This window comes from Pecten maximus, chromosome 18 (assembly GCF_902652985.1).
Source record: "Pecten maximus chromosome 18, xPecMax1.1, whole genome shotgun sequence".
Taxonomy (NCBI): Eukaryota; Metazoa; Mollusca; class Bivalvia; order Pectinida; family Pectinidae; genus Pecten; species Pecten maximus.
The window spans coordinates 29,137,696-29,155,536 of NC_047032.1; the positions used below are offsets into that span (position 1 = coordinate 29,137,696).

The following is a 17,841-nucleotide window of genomic DNA, read 5'->3' on the forward strand; positions in this document are numbered from 1 at the left end:
CAGATACTACCTTCTGGTAATTTTAAAAATGATCTCATTATCTAACAGGTACAGGCAGTGCCAAAGCGGTGACCCCATGGGGATTAGAGGCCGTCAATGGGGGTAAATAGGGTTTTAGTTTTAACAGAACAAGATTTAAAAATGAAATGCTGTTGACTTAATCTCTTGCCAAAAATGGTGTGTAGCTTTATAATCATGTAAATCTTGATAGTGGTTTTATTTGAAGTGTTACACACCGAGTTAGTCTGGTCTTTATTACTCTATGGTTCATTAGTTCAAGAACAATATCAGTCGAGATTTAAAATCTACCATTTATAAACTTAAGGTAAACCCTGTTCAGTACCTCAAGTTTACCATTTTGGAATTTCCATACCCAGAGGTAATAATCATATACATAAATAAATTGTATCAATCATGTGCATTAAAACTGTTCAAATTTTGACTAGTGTAATCTCACCTGGGTCAGAGGACCAAGGTGATATGCTGATGTCATACTGGGGCATATGACATCTGTCTCGCAATCTAACTGGTAGAAATTACAAACAGAATTTTACTAAATATGACATGATTCAAGTGAATATTAATGACTTATCTGTGAGTGGTAACAATTAATTGTAAAAATGGTAGAGGCTGAGAGATTGAAGGGTTGTAAAAGGGCACAATTAAAATATGGCCCAATAATTGCTTAAATTTAGATTAATTTTTTGGATTTATATGATGGGTATCTCCAGTACTGCATGGGAAGAATAATGAAATCTGGAAAAATGTATTTGAGTCAAGTTCATAATGGAATAAGAAGATTCTTAAAATGTTAATGAACTTGACTAAATGCTTGTTGTATGTGTATGTGACACTTTAAAAACAGCTTCATGCTATTATGTGTTGGAATTGACTGTCTAACCATCATGTGTTGTTCAATTAATGTTGTATTGCTTCATAAGGTACAAAAACTTGTGCCAAATCCTTTTTGCCAATTTTGGTAACAAAGTAAGTATAAAAGATATGAGGGTTAGGATTGCTCAAATGAAATATTTGGCTCAATTTCTCTTCTTAAAATAAACTAGATGAAATTTTAAAACAAAAACAAAAGAAGTATATGAAATGTAAAGAAAAAGAAAATACATAAAAAAGATATACTGAGGTTTCCCTTGCAATATTTTCTCTAAGAGTTGTTTGTTTGTTTTTGAGCTTATCGCTCCTGGAACCTCCAGGGTCATTTTGAGGCAGGGTATCCTTGTAGTAGTTGGTGACTACCTCACTGCACAACATAAGATAGGCCTGTTGCATGCCATCAAGTGTAATTAGGGTAAAGAGTATTGCCCAAGGACATAACCATGACAGTCCAGCTTCCTGAGAATCACAAACCAACACAGACAGGAAGTGTCGAACTACGCACTTCAGATCTTCACCTGAGGTTACATGGCCATCGCTTGATTCGACTGAGCTATCGTGGCCCCCACAGTAAGAGCAAGTGAACTGATGATGTGATGTGGCGTTTGCTTTCCGGTATCAACTTTTACCTGAACTCCTCAATAAACAAAAGTCTTAGAATCAAGATATTGAATTGACTGCAAGGTTCCTATGATGAAGCCTATCAAAGTGTGCAAAAAGAAGCAACCTTGACTCATATTCAAGGTTGTGGTGTAAAATGTTTTGAAACACATTAATTACTTCTAAGATTTACCAAAAGCCCTTAATCATGGTCAAGTATTTATTTTTATAAATTAATTAGGATGATTCCCAACACCATTTGTCAAAAGAAATGGCCTTGATTCATATTCAAGGTCACAGGGGTCAAATTTGTCAAAACACTCAAGTAGCATCTTTTGATTACCTGAAAGACCTAGAGTCATTAAAGCAGAGAATACATCAGGTGAGTACTACAGGCTCATTGGGCCTCTTGTTTTCTTTAGATATAAACACTACAACCATACAGGCCTGGTGGGTCTCTTTTTTTTCTCATTATACCCCCGCAACGAAGTTAGAGGGGTATACTGGAATCAGGTTGTCCGTCCGTCTCTCCGTCTGTAGACACATTTTGTCCGGAAAACTCCTCCTAAACCGATGCGCCGATTCCAATGAAACTTCACATAAATATTAATGATCATGTGTAGATGTGCATGCCACTTTCTTTTTCTCAAAATTATGGTTGCTATGGCAACTGGTCACTGAATACAGGCATGCACAGGTTATCTTAGATGGCCTCTAATTAACAGTTCCAGTTCACCATTGACTTGTGCAGATTGCGGGGGTATTAGTCAGCCATCCTGGTGACAGTTCTAGTTTAGATATATATATAAACACAACAACAATCTCTTAGCATCACTGTTAATTCCAAGAGGGAGGAAACAGCTATATGATGAAGTTTAATTCGTGTCAAATGTGCCGAACTTTAAATTTGTATTGAGAATTAAAGGGCTGATATCATTACAGTACAGAGTTGACTGATAGAAATCAACAACAAAAATTTGCGTTATTGGATATTCAAACATCTCGTCTAAAGTTAGAACCTTTCTCAGTATAGAGACCTATATTTTTGCCAAAATTCTGTCAGGTACTGTGCTATCTGGAGTGTGTCTCTACATAGAGACGATCGATTATGTATCGAACATTGCTGGGCTTAGACTATCTTATCAGTCATTTAATAGCTCAATCAATATTAGCTGACAGAGATAGGTATTTGTACAGTTGTTGTAATGCTTTGAATGCTATTATAAATTATTTCTTGTTCCTGATGTTACGTCAGGTTATTGTATTGTTTCTTATATCAAATCAGCTAACAGGATGTAAGTTTTAATGGATAAGTATTGAATTTCAAAAGTCTTCAGGTTAAATGAATAAAAGATATTAGAACCATCCCACTGCTGGAAATGTAATTCTATCCTTCAGTAAGACCTTGTATTTGGATCGGGTTAAATTGGAACAAGAGTACAGATGAACTTATTATGTCTAATACGTATGTGATATACTCCTGAGAAAAACTACCCTTTTTCGAACAATACAACTCAATTACCAAAATTCATTTTGGAAGTAGCCTGCCCGACAGACGTGTTAGACTGACTTTTATTTTACAGCATGTATTATAATGCATGTACGAAATAAATGTAATGTATACATTGACAAAAATATCAACTCTCTCTCATCTCGCCTTATTAAATCTAATCTAAGATCTATGCCATCTTCAATAAACACATATATACAGCATATGTGCTTATGTAACGTCAAGGGTTGTTTTATCTGGTACAGTTCTCTTTATCTATGTAAAACTACACTGTTGCGTTTGTAAGAATTGTCTCCCTTCTCAATGTTCGGGATTTTCCGTAAGAAACAATCGTGCATTTTCGGGCGGAGCGGGGAACATTGCAATATCCCACGGCAATGTTGACCGCTGTTTCTGACACTGCATATTGTTTCAGGTCATGTGATTAGGAATTGACCAATAATAAGGCGAGAATCTTACATAAGGTATAATAAACTAAAATCATGCCCCTTACCCCCGTATTTGTGGAGTTATTCCCCTTTGATAATTTTACTTGTCCGGACCATAACTCCAATACTACTCAACTCAGGCTCTCCATACTTGACACAAATATACATCTTGATGAGCCGGAGTATCGCATACTAAAATCATGCCCCTTACCTCCGTATTTGCGGAGTTATTCCCCTTTGATGATTTTACTTGTCCGGACCATAACTAAAATACTACTGGAGCCAGGCTCTCCATACTTGACACAAATATACATCTTGATTAGCCGGAGTATCGCATACCAAAATCATGCCCCGTTACCCCCGTATTTGCGGAGTTATAATACCCCCGCAACGAAGTTAGGTATACTGGAATCAGGTTGTCCGTCTGTCCGTCTGTCTGTAGACACATTTTGTCCGGACAACTCCTCCTAAACTGATGGGCCGATTCCAATGAAACTTTACACAAATATTAATGATCATGTGTAGATGTGCATGCCACTTTCTTTTTCTCAAAATTATGGTTGCTATGGCAACTGGTCTCTATAAACAGGTTTTCCGATAAGAACCATAACTTTAAGTTTGTCCGGACAACTCCTCCTAAACCGAAGGGTCGATTTCAATGAAACTTCACACAAATATAGAGGACCATGTTTAGATGTGCATGCCGCTTTCTTTTTCTCAAAATTATGGTTACTATGGCAAGTGGTCACTATATTAACTGTTCAAATTCACCATTAACTCGTGCAGATTGCGGGGGTATTAGTCGGCCATCCTGGCGACAGTTTTAGTTCCCCTTTGATGATTTTGTAATTGCTCACCATTCACTTAATAATGGTATTAGGAGGCTGATTCTTTGCAACGAGGTTCTTTTGATGTATATATTGTGTATATAAACATGTGAACTAATTTTTGTGTTGTTGTGTCTAAACCAAGGTTTCCCATATTTGCAACATATATACATCTCATCATTTAAAGTTGCCCTTCGGTTTCGACTACACACCATTATGTGTATCAATATCTCCTTCCAACTTTCCAACAATGATACTTCATTTTAAAGCATTACAACCTGTGAAACTACCCCCTTCCAAGTGTCAAATATTGCGGCGGGCATATGTTGTGGCCCTCCAATGGGCCCTTGTTTAATAACGATAAAATAAAATAACTTATTTTTCTAAACGTTGTTCTGTCTTGCGGGTCTCTGGCTAGAATGACGCTATCGCACCTGTATTCCCATTTATCACGTGTTACCTTCACGCAAATCTCGTGCACCTCGCCACTGCTCATGATTATTCAAACATGCTAATATCCATTTACGAAACTCCCAGACATATATTTCCTGCTATACTCCGTAATGCAGGAAAGTTACGTTCTTATTAGGTCACAAGTTAAGTCTCGAGTGACCTATTCCAGTCACCTTTTGTACGAAGCCTCAAGTGACCTATTCTTAATGTCACCTTTTGTACAAAGTCTTGAGTGACCTATTCTAGTCACCTTTTGTACAAAGTCTTGAGTGACCTATTCTAGTCACCTTTTGTACAAAGCCTTGAGTGACCTATTTTAGTCACCTTTTGTACAAAGTCTCAAGTGACCTATTCTAGTCACCTTTTGTACAAAGCCTCGAGTGACCTATTCTAGTCACATTTTGTACAAAGTCTCGAGTGACCTATTCTAGTCACCTTTTGTACAAATCCTCAAGTGACCTATTCTAGTCACCTTTTGTACAAATCCTCAAGTGACCTATTCTAGTCACCTTTTGTACAAAGCCTCAAGTGACCTATTCTAGTCACCTTTTGTACAAAGCCTCGAGTGACCTATTCTAGTCACCTTTTGTACAAAGCCTCAAGTGACCTATTCTAGTCACCTTTTGTACAAAGCCTCAAGTGACCTATTCTAGTCACCTTTTGTACAAATCCTCAAGTGACCTATTCTAGTCACCTTTTGTACAAAGTCTTGAGTGACCTATTCTAATCACCTTTTGTACAAAGTCTTGAGTGACCTATTCTAATCACCTTTTGTAAGAAGCCTCGAGTGACCTATTCTAGTCACCTTTTGTACAAATCCTCGAGTGACCTATTCTAGTCACCTTTTGTACAAAGCCTCAAGTGACCTATTCTAGTCACCTTTTGTACAAAGCCTCAAGTGACCTATTCTAGTCACCTTTTGTACAAAGTCTTGAGTGACCTATTCTAGTCACATTTTGTACAAAGCCTCAAATGACCTATTCTTGTCACCTTTTGTACAAAGCCTCAAGTGACCTATTCTAGTCACCTTTTGTACAAAGTCTTGAGTGACCTATTCTAGTCGCCTTTTGTACAAAGTCTTGAGTGACCTATTCTAGTCACCTTTTGTACAAAGCCTCAAATGACCTATTCTAGTCACCTTTTGTACAAAGCCTCAAGTGACCTATTCTAGTCACCTTTTGTACAAAGTCTTGAGTGACCTATTCTAGTCGCCTTTTGTACAAAGTCTTGAGTGACCTATTCTAGTCGCCTTTTGTACAAAGCCTCAAGTGACCTATTCTAGTCACATTTTGTACAAAGCCTCAAATGACCTATTCTTGTCACCTTTTGTACAAAGCCTCAAGTGACCTATTCTAGTCACCTTTTGTACAAAGTCTTGAGTGACCTATTCTAGTCACCTTTTGTATGAAGTCTTGAGTGACCTATTCTAGTCACCTTTTGTACAAAGCCTCAAGTGACCTATTCTAGTCACATTTTGTACAAAGCCTCAAATGACCTATTCTTGTCACCTTTTGTACAAAGCCTCAAGTGACCTATTCTAGTCACCTTTTGTACAAAGTCTTAAGTGACCTATTCTAGTCACCTTTTGTACAAAGCCTCAAGTGACCTATTCTAGTCACCTTTTGTACAAAGCCTCAAGTGACCTATTCTAGTCACCTTTTGTACAAATCCTCAAGTGACCTATTCTAGTCACCTTTTGTACAAATCCTCAAGTGACCTATTCTAGTCACCTTTTGTACAAAGTCTTGAGTGACCTATTCTAGTCACCTTTTGTACAAAGCCTCAAGTGACCTATTCCAGTCACCTTTTGTATGAAGTCTTGAGTGACCTATTCTAGTCGCCTTTTGTACAAAGCCTCAAATGACATATTCTTGTCACCTTTTATATGAAGTCTTGAGTGACCTATTCTAGTCGCCTTTTGTACAAAGCCTCAAATGACATATTCTTGTCACCTTTTGTACAAAGTCTCAAGTGACCTATTCTAGTCACCTTTGTACAAAGCCTCAAATGACATATTCTTGTCACCTTTTGTACAAAGTCTCAAGTGACCTATTCTAGTCACCTTTTGTACAAAGCCTCAAATGGCCTATTTTAGTCACCTTTTGTACAAAGTCTTGAGTGACCTATTCTGGTCACCTTTTGTATGAAGTCTTGAGTGACCTATTCTAGTCACCTTTTGTACAAAGCCTCAAGTGACCTATTCTAGTCACATTTTGTACAAAGCCTCAAATGACCTATTCTAGTCACCTTTTGTACAAAGCCTCAAGTGACCTATTCTAGTCACCTTTTGTACAAAGTCTTGAGTGACCTATTCTAGTCACCTTTTGTACAAAGTCTTGAGTGACCTATTCTAGTCACCTTTTGTACAAAGCCTCAAGTGACCTATTCTAGTCACCTTTTGTACAAAGTCTTGAGTGACCTATTCTAGTCACCTTTTGTACAAAGCCTCAAGTGACCTATTCCAGTCACATTTTGTACAAAGCCTCAAGTGACCTATTCTAGTCACCTTTTGTACAAAGCCTCAAGTGACCTATTCTAGTCACCTTTTGTACAAAGCCTCAAGTGACCTATTCCAGTCACCTTTTGTACAAAGCCTCAAGTGACCTATTCTTAATGTCACCTTTTGTACAAAGTCTTGAGTGACCTATTCTAGTCACCTTTTGTACAAAGTCTTGAGTGACCTATTCTAGTCACCTTTTGTACAAATCCTCAAGTGACCTATTCCAGTCACCTTTTGTACAAAGCCTCAAGTGACCTATTCTAGTCACCTTTTGTACAAAGTCTTGAGTGACCTATTCTAGTCACCTTTTGTACAAAGCCTCAAGTGACCTATTCTAGTCACCTTTTGTACAAAGTCTTGAGTGACCTATTCTAGTCACCTTTTGTACAAAGCCTCAAGTGACCTATTCCAGTCACATTTTGTACAAAGCCTCAAGTGACCTATTCTAGTCACCTTTTGTACAAAGCCTCAAGTGACCTATTCTAGTCACCTTTTGTACAAAGCCTCAAGTGACCTATTCTAGTCACCTTTTGTACAAAGCCTCAAGTGACCTATTCTTGTCACTTTTTGTACAAAGCCTCAAGTGACCTATTCCAGTCACCTTTTGTATGAAGTCTTGAGTGACCTATTCTAGTCGCCTTTTGTACAAAGTCTCAAGTGACCTATTCTAGTCACCTTTTGTACAAAGTCTCGAGTGACCTATTCTAGTCACTTTTTGTACAAAGCCTCGAGTGACCTATTCTAGTCGCCTTTTGTACAAAGCCTCAAGTGACCTATTCTAGTCACTTTTTGTACAAAGCCTCAAGTGACCTATTCAAGTCACCTTTTGTACAAAGCCTCAAGTGACCTATTCTAGTCACCTTTTGTACAAATCCTCAAGTGACCTATTCTAGTCACCTTTTGTACAAAGCCTCGAGTGACCTATTCTAGTCACCTTTTGTACAAAGCCTCGAGTGACCTATTCTAGTCACCTTTTGTACAAAGCCTCAAATGGCCTATTTTAGTCACCTTTTGTACAAAGCCTCAAATGGCCTATTTTAGTCACCTTTTGTACAAAGTCTTGAGTGACCTATTCTAGTCACCTTTTGTACAAAGTCTTGAGTGACCTTTTCTAGTCACCTTTTGTACAAGGCCTCAAATGGCCTATTTTAGTCACCTTTTGTACAAAGTCTTGAGTGACCTATTCTGGTCACCTTTTGTATGAAGTCTTGAGTGACCTATTCTAGTCACCTTTTGTACAAAGCCTCGAGTGACCTATTCTAGTCACCTTTTGTACAAAGCCTCAAGTGACCTATTCTAGTCACCTTTTGTATAAAGCCTCAAGTGACCTATTCTTGTCACCTTTTGTACAAATCCTCAAGTGACCTATTCTAGTCACCTTTTGTACAAAGCCTCAAGTGACCTATTCTAGTCACCTTTTGTACAAAGCCTCAAGTGACCTATTCTAGTCACCTTTTGTACAAAGCCTCAAGTGACCAATTCTAGTCACCTTTTGTACAAAGTCTTGAGTGACCTATTCTAGTCACCTTTTGTACAAAGTCTTGAGTGACCTATTCTAGTCACCTTTTGTACAAAGTCTTGAGTGACCTATTCTAGTCACCTTTTGTACAAATCCTCAAGTGACCTATTCTAGTCACCTTTTGTACAAATCCTCAAGTGACCTATTCTAGTCACCTTTTGTACAAATCCTCAAGTGACCTATTCTAGTCACCTTTTGTACAAAGCCTCAAGTGACCTATTCTAGTCACCTTTTGTACAAAGCCTCAAGTGACCAATTCTAGTCACCTTTTGTACAAAGTCTTGAGTGACCTATTCTAGTCACCTTTTGTACAAAGCCTCAAGTGACCTATTCTAGTCACCTTTTGTACAAAGCCTCAAGTGGCCTATTCTAGTCACCTTTTTTAAGAAGTCTCAAGTGACCTATTCTAGTCACCTTTTTTAAGAAGTCTCAAGTGACCTATTCTAGTCACCTTTTGTACAAAGCCTCAAGTGACCTTTTCTAGTCACCTTTTGTACAAAGCCTCAAATGGCCTATTTTATTCACCTTTTGTACAAAGCCTCAAGTGACCTATTCTAGTCACCTTTTGTACAAAGCCTCAAGTGACCTATTCTAGTCACCTTTTGTACAAAGTCTTGAGTGACCTATTCTAGTCACCTTTTGTACAAAGCCTCAAATGGCCTATTTTATTCACCTTTTGTACAAAGTCTCGAGTGACCTATTCTAGTCACCTTTTGTACAAATCCTCAAGTGACCTATTCTAGTCACCTTTTGTACAAAGTCTTGAGTGACCTATTCTAGTCACCTTTTGTACAAAGCCTCAAGTGACCTATTCTAGTCACCTTTTGTACAAAGTCTCGAGTGACCTATTCTAGTCACCTTTTGTATGAAGTCTTGAGTGACCTATTCTAGTCACCTTTTGTACAAAGCCTCAAGTGACCTATTCTAGTCACCTTTTGTACAAAGCCTCGAGTGACCTATTCTAGTCACCTTTTGTACAAAGCCTCGAGTGACCTATTCTAGTCACCTTTTGTACAAATCCTCAAGTGACCTATTCTAGTCACCTTTTGTACAAAGTCTTGAGTGACCTATTCTAGTCACCTTTTGTACAAAGTCTTGAGTGACCTATTCTAGTCACCTTTTGTACAAAGCCTCAAGTGACCTATTCTAGTCACCTTTTGTACAAATCCTCAAGTGACCTATTCTAGTCACCTTTTGTACAAAGCCTCAAGTGACCTATTCTAGTCACCTTTTGTACAAAGACTCAATTGACCTATTCTAGTCACCTTTTGTATGAATCCTTGTTCTCGTTATTTCTTAAAAAGCACAGGAACAGGAAAGATTTTTCTTAAGTTTTATATATGTTGGTTACCCTTGGTCCCTCAAAATTGTGCCTATACTTTTATTTTGAGTCTGATCCAGAAAACAAAATGGCAACCAGGTGACCATCTTGGATTTTGAAAGTTAAAGATTGTTATCACGATTTCTAAGCTTGTGGTAAATTCTTCTGAAATAAAAATACCATTTAAACTAAGGTTCTCATTGTTATCAAATCTACAAAGAACCTAATAAAGATCCTTCAATGTGAGTACCAATATCCCTCTTGGATCTCATGTTTAGTAGTGTGTATCAGATTTCAAAAGGTATTATTGCAACATAGTGAGCAATTGGTATAGACACTTTACATGTGTTACTGGTATATGCTCAACTTTGAAGGCCATGCCCTACATCATAGTCAGTAATTATAGGCCAAATATTTCAGTCAAGGCTATATTTAGGATTACCAGGTATTTTACACCCAGTCTCTGATTGTTGTATTGATTGCGGACAAGAATTTTCAAATAAACATAAGTATCTGGCTTGTAGAAGTTGTAATGTGATCCTTTAGCTAAAAAAGGGGGGAAATGGCATGTCATGTCTGCCTGTATAAAGCTTACCAAATGCTTTGTTTTTGATGAAAATGATACTGAAAATATTGAATAGAAAAGAAATTAAATATGAAATAAGTTCTATATTCTCCCAATGGTCATAGATTTCTGATACCTCTTAGGGTCTCTCCCAGTGGGCACACAACGTCTGGAGAATGTTTAAAGTTTTGCCAGAATGTATCATTGTGTTAATTAAGATTGTCACTTTTTGAAAGAAATGCTGCAAATGAAAGTGTGGGGAATGTTTTCATATATTGTATAGACATTGTCACAACGTTGTACACATTCTATTTTTAGTCCCCTGCCGTTTGAAAAACGGGGGGACTTTAGGTCCGTCTGTCTGTCTGTCTGTCTGTCACGCAAAAGTTGTCCGAACAACTCCTTCTAAAGTTCTACTCCAATCTTAACGAAACTTGGTATACATGATCAGTATAACATGTTGTTGTGCATCCCACATTTGTTTTTTTTCGAAAAACCATTTTTCAAAAACAAATGGGAAATGAATAGGTGCACTTCTAGCTCAGGCAGGGGACTTTGTATTGCTGTTGCAATACTATATCCATCCTTGTTTACTGTTGATACCTATTAAGTACAACAATAACGTATGTTTTTTTTACAATATTTTAATGTCATTATTTCCATGTGTCTAGGCAGGTGCTTGCTCTCCTTCCATCACCCCTCCTCCTATCTGATGTCTCTGTCACTACCCTGGTGCTGCAGTTACCACCATTTTAAAATAATAATTCATACAACAGGGACTTGATATTGGGCCTGTAGCGTGCTGGGGTGAAGGGCTACCAAGTTTGTTCATATGAATGACCTTGACCTTCATTTAAGGTCACATGCATGATGGGTCAAATAGGCTAAAATCTTGAAATGACTTCTTCTCAATAACCAAGATGCCCTGGGACTTGATATTGGGTCCCTGTAGCATGCTGGGGTGAAGGTCTACCAAGTTGTTCAAATGAATGACATTGACCTTTCAAGGTGAGAGCAGTTAAATAGACTAAAATATTTCCATGACTTATTTTCAATAACTGAAAGGTCCAGAGACCTTATATCTGGCTTGTAGCGTTCTTGGATGAAGGCTAGAAAGTCTGTTCAATTGAATGACCTTGATCATAATGTAAGTTTGAAAGAGTTAAATTGGCCAAAATATTTAAAAAGACACCTTTCCAAATAACTGCCAGACCCTGAGATCATATATCTGGTCTTTGATACACTTGTTCTTAATTATGTTTATGTATAAAAAGGATGACTAGATAGCAGGTGAGCGATTTGTTGGTAATGTGGAGTTGGATCAATTTTTTATCAGTATCTATAGGTGGATGGATTATTTTTTTTCTTATAAGACTTATTTGTGACAATTTTCCTGGATCCTAGTTGTAGAGGTCCTGTTTCTCCCTCCGTTTTTGTTTTAGACAAGGCATATCGGGATGTTTGGCGACTATTTACAGACCTCGAGACGGTGTCAGACGGAACACGAACAGACCTAGAAATACTACCATTATTATTCTGTAGGTCTTTCACCATGGATTTCAGATTTTCCAAAGTACGCTGCTTCTCGGTGTGTAACTTGTTCAGATGTTCGAGTTTTAAAATATGCTGATTTCTTTCCTCTAATTGCTGCTGTAACTTGTTAACCTCTTCTGTGTGAGAGACACTAGAGATGTCTTGTTGTGCTTTTGCTTGCTCCAGATGTGACACTTTTTTAGAATATTCATACAATTCATTCAACATTTTGTCACTTTTTACCTTCTCTTGTTTGAGTTCTTTTTCCTTTTGTTTTGTTGTGATAGACATGTCATAAATGAGGAGAGATAGTGACAATTTTTTGCACGGTCACCTAACATGAGATAGCACTTGTTGACCTCACCTTCTATCTCGTCCAGTTTATCCATTACATATTGTACGTCTGTTGCCATGGTATCCAGACATCCGTTTATCTGTTTCTGATTAGCTGTCATTTCAGTCTGCTTCTCACATGACATGTTATGAGTTTTTTTAAATGCCTGTAACTTCTGATATAGCAGTAGGATTTTTTCATTGTTGCCTACAGCATTTTCCGCACTATGATCATCGTCAGTTCCACAACATTTATCCTCTGTTGTCATGGAGACTGATTCCATGAGTTTTCCAGCAGAGCTTGATGCCGAAGTCAGCCGGCGATGTCTTTCATAATGTACTGTCTGGGACATCCAGCGTATCATTGTCTTTTTGTCACTTTCTGAAATACGCTTGCTTTGTCCAAACTGTTTGTGGATAAATGTTGAGACCTTAGTCTTGATATCCATATCGGTATCAATGGCACACAGATCTGTGGAGGCACGGGCCGAGTCTGGATATCACATGGAATAGAAAAGGTTGTAGGATTGGTGACTTAATTCCACAAAACAATTATAATTGATATGTGAATAGATATAGGAAGCATGAGAAATTAAATTAGATTTGTCAAAATATAATTTAAAAGATAAATACATGAATAAATGATTTAGCTTATAAAGAAGAACTAAGTACTTTCCTTCTCTTTGGATGTCCCTGACTTCCTCTTTCTATCTATATGGAGTAAAGGTCATATGAGTCAAGGTCACGAGTCAAGGTTGCTGGTATAAACAACAGCATCATGTTCCTAAATTTAAATCCCTAATTACAATTTTGAAAAGTATGAGGACAAAAATCAAATTACCATTTTCATGTTTGAAGTCAGGTTTAGTGGGGGCCCTTGTTAAAGTTTCGTGTTTAATGCTAGCAGTCAACATGGCTACCAGCCAGGGGTAATCATTTTGAATCACCTCCAAAAACAGGTCAAAGGCATCAGGCCCACGTTTGGGTAGGAGCTCCAGCAGCTTACATACTTTGTCTCCTTCAGTCTTCTCCGCCTGTCAAATAAATCATGCTGTTAGTAGATTATACCTGATTATACCAAACAAGAAAAATTATGATATCCTCTATTACTTCTGTATGAGGAGAGGAAAATGCAAAGACCAGACTGGGATTCAAACCTGGGGCTATGACTCCTGAGCTACAAATGTACCTGGTTAACGGCGTCCAGCCCAGTCCAGTTCCAACAAATTCCTGCCTCTTGCAACAAAGCCTTCAACTCCAAATACACACACAAGAACCCTATAGGGCACCAAATGTAACAGGAGAGGGGGAAAATACAACAGGTAGATTAGGACTTGAACCCTGTGACATCTGAACACTAGGTAGACGCTCCAACCATTTGAACGAAAGCCACCAGTGTTTAGCACAGTCAAGTTCTGTAACACTTCAATTCCATCTATGCCATGTGAAAAAGTTTTCAAAATTTCTGAGCAAACAGTTCACTTGCAAACCTTATAGAATCACTGCCACTTTATGCCCAAATTTTTGACACGAAATACAGGTTTTCTTCTAATGTTGAATCTTGATTTATTCCAACTTTTAATCAGTGCAGGAAATAAAAATTCAACATCACTGGTCCAAAAGTGAAAAAATTGGTGGACCAATTAAACTAAATTAATAAGTAGTATCTTAAATTACTCTAAGGAAAAGGTAAAAATTAAAAGAAAATTTGCACCTGTCGTAAGTATATGCATAGCCACCAACATAACTTCAACCCTCAGACCAAATCTATCCTGGCCTTATAGCCATCGAACCTGAGATTTTTCTCCCCCTAGGTGTGAGTTACATATTAATTGTCACATATAATGGCTGAACCACTTGCAAAGGTATCTTAATAATTGGTAAACGAATAAATCCATCCCCACCCCCAATCCTATATGTGATTGATAAAAGGGAGATAACTCCTTCATAGAATCATGATTGTTTAGCTCTTATATGATCACTGTTTTAATGTGTTATTGGTTTCAATGTAGTTTTCTGAGGTTATTGTTAAGCAATCCTGCTTCAAACTTCATATGTTATCAATGTTATTTCAATGGAGTACATATAGATTGGACACACACACAATTTATAACATCTCGTGTAAACATTCACTTTCCTATGGATTTTAGAACTTAATTATCGGTAAATTTAATATCCCAATATATGGAATGCCGGTGCACCGGGGCTGACTTCAGACTACAGACAATATTTTATGGTGTTACCATTCAATGTCATAAAGACAAATACATATTCCATATGGTCCAAAACATATATCATAATGTCAAATTACTTAATGATATGGTCTCTAGTATATGTAATATGATTTGTATTTTAAATACGCAAATTGTAGAGGTACGTAGAAACACAACTAAAAAATATTAAATAAAAATTCGGAAAAAAATCATCCATTCCCACACATTTAAATAGATAACTGTTGACCAAAATTAAGAGAGATCACATTACTGACCTTGATGAGATCAATCATATTCCTCTCAAATATCTGGGTCTGGTACATGGCCCCCAAAAGGGTGTCTGTCAGGATAATATCGCTGGCCAGCTGGCGGAAGTGTTGCTTCAAGACAGACCGATGTATAGAATTCATGGTGAACAAGGCTTTCTTTGGACTGTTGTTAGTGTGGATGAAACCCAAGTAGACTCTGTATTAGTGGTTGATATGTTTGGCCATTAAGGAATCGGCTGACCACCTTTGTCTGAGATGGGTGTGGACACCTCAGATATATCCTTAGTCTGTTAGGAGAACCTTCAACATGTCAAAAGTTCATTTATAGATGAAGTCGACCTTCAACATGTCAAAAGTTCATTTATAGATGAAGTGAAATCATCATTTCTGTGGATATCGTTTTTTCTGTGATTTGAAACTATTCAGACACACTTTAAAAAAAATGTAATTTTTCTAACAAAATGACACATGTTCTCCGTTTTCACTTTGGCGGTCCTTTTCTTGGCCTCCTCCGTCACAAAAGATATGTCACAATTTCTATAACATGATTTGTCACCATTGTTAATTGGATTTGTATAAATTCTGCAGAGTCCAGAAAGTCTTCAGTTTCCTTCCTTTCAGTACTGACAGTCAGTGGCAGCATGTTTGCATAAGAATTTTTGTAATCCGACAAGATATTGCATTCTAGCAAATTACATTTCCATGTTAGCTCATCGAATATTAAGATACAGGCATTAATCACTGCAGTGTGTATCAAACCAGGCCAGGCAGTCAGTTATCTTTTATAAATACTACTCCCAGCTTTTTGTGTCAGAGGCAGGAATTCAGTTGTTTTCTTTGAGATTTAAAACATTTTAACGAAGTGGAAAGAAAATGTATCACATTACACGAATCAGCCATCACTTACTAAAACAATATTCGTTATAAATGTCCACACATTCAATGTTTATGTATGATTGGATTGTTTATAATCACACTAATAACATATCACGTACTGTATGAAGTCTGTAGCCTACTTTATTGGAAATTTTCACAAATTAACTAATCCAGGGATTATGTTAATTCTGATCCCAGAACACATTACACCTGCGGACTAGGGGATTAAAATATGCAGTGACCGTGTTATAGCTCCGTAATCCCTATATGTACACGTAAAATGTAATATATAAAGAAAAGTAAAACAACTTTTGAGCAGAATTATAAATGTTATTATGATACCTTATAGTGTAATAGGAAGAAGTAATGAAAATACCCAACCCATGCTGGCCTCAAACTTAGGGACCTCTCACTCTCAAGACGTTAGCATACCATCAGGCTAAAGGGAAATTCCCACTCAAGCTATTCTACCACTAGACTAAAGGGAAATTCCCACTTGTCTGAGCTAGTAAGGTGAGCTATTCTACCACTGGACTAAAGGGAAATTCTCACTTGTCTGAGCTAGTAAGGTGAGCTATTCTTCCACTAGACTAAAGGGAAATTCCCACTTGTCTGAGCTAGTAAGGTGAGCTATTCTACCACTAGACTAAAGGGAAATTCCCACTTGTCTGAGCTAGTAAGGTGAGCTATTCTACCACTAGACCAAAGGGAAATTCCCACTTGTCTGAGCTAGTAAGGTGAGCTATTCTACCACTGGACTAAAGGGAAATTCCCACTTGTCTGAGCTAGTAAGGTGAGCTATTCTACCACTGGACTAAAATGTAATTCCCACTTGTCTGAGCTAGTAAGGTGAGCTATTCTACCACTGGACTAAAGGGAAATTCCCACTTGTCTGAGCTAGTAAGGTGAGCTATTCTACCACTAGACTAAAGGGAAATTCCCACTTGTCTGAGCTAGTAAGGTGAGCTCTTCTTCCACTAGACTAAAGGGAAATTCCCACTTGTCTGAGCTAGTAAGGTGAGCTATTCTACCACTGGACTAAAGGGAAGTTCCCACTTGTCTGAGCTAGTAAGGTGAGCTATTCTACCACTAGACCAAAGGGAAATTCCCACTTGTCTGAGCTAGTAAGGTGAGCTATTCTACCACTGGACGAAAGGGAAATTCCCACTTGTCTGAGCTAGTAAGGTGAGCTATTCTACCACTGGACTAAAGGGAAGTTCCCACTTGTCTGAGCTAGTAAGGTGAGCTATTCTACCACTAGACTAAAGGGAAATTCCCACTTGTCTGAGCTAGTAAGGTGAGCTATTCTACCACTGGACTAAAGGGAAGTTCCCACTTGTCTGAGCTAGTAAGGTGAGCTATTCTACCACTGGACTAAAGGGAAGTTCCCACTTGTCTGAGCTAGTAAGGTGAGCTATTCTACCACTAGACCAAAGGGAAATTCCCACTTGTCTGAGCTAGTAAGGTGAGCTATTCTACCACTGGACGAAAGGGAAATTCCCACTTGTCTGAGCTAGTAAAGTGAGCTCTTCTACCACTAGACTAAAGGGAAATTCCCACTTGTCTGAGCTAGTAAGGTGAGCTATTCTACCACTAGACTAAAGGGAAATTCCCACTTGTCTGAGCTAGTAAGGTGAGCTATTCTACCACTAGACTAAAGGGAAATTCCCACTTGTCTGAGCTAGTAAGGTGAGCTATTCTACCACTAGACTAAAGGGAAATTCCCACTTATCTGAGCTAGTAAGGTGAGCTCTTCTTCCACTAGACTAAAGGGAAATTCCCACTTGTCTGAGCTAGTAAGGTGAGCTATTCTTCCACTAGACTAAAGGGAAATTCCCACTTGTCTGAGCTAGTAAGGTGAGCTATTCTACCACTGGACTAAAGGGAAGTTCCCACTTATCTGAGCTACTTGAGGTGAGCTATTCTACCACTCTTACATTTCTCCTTCCTTTACAAAATCTTTGGCTCAAAGATAACTACAACCCAGATTCTAATAGCTACAA

At 38.0% G+C, this 17,841-nt stretch overlaps 1 protein-coding gene across 1 annotated transcript; it reads right to left on the bottom strand.

Moving 5' to 3' along the window:
- Positions 1–11,269: 11,269 nt before the first annotated feature.
- On the bottom strand, positions 11,270–15,923 carry LOC117316475. Its single transcript, XM_033871081.1, has 3 exons — positions 14,969–15,923; positions 13,322–13,514; positions 11,270–12,973 (listed from the first exon to the last, which is right to left on the bottom strand). Exons 1-3 carry the CDS (start codon positions 15,101–15,103, stop codon positions 12,387–12,389), a joined length of 915 nt encoding a protein of 304 aa, XP_033726972.1. The 5' UTR covers positions 15,104–15,923; the 3' UTR covers positions 11,270–12,386.
- Positions 15,924–17,841: the final 1,918 nt, after the last annotated feature.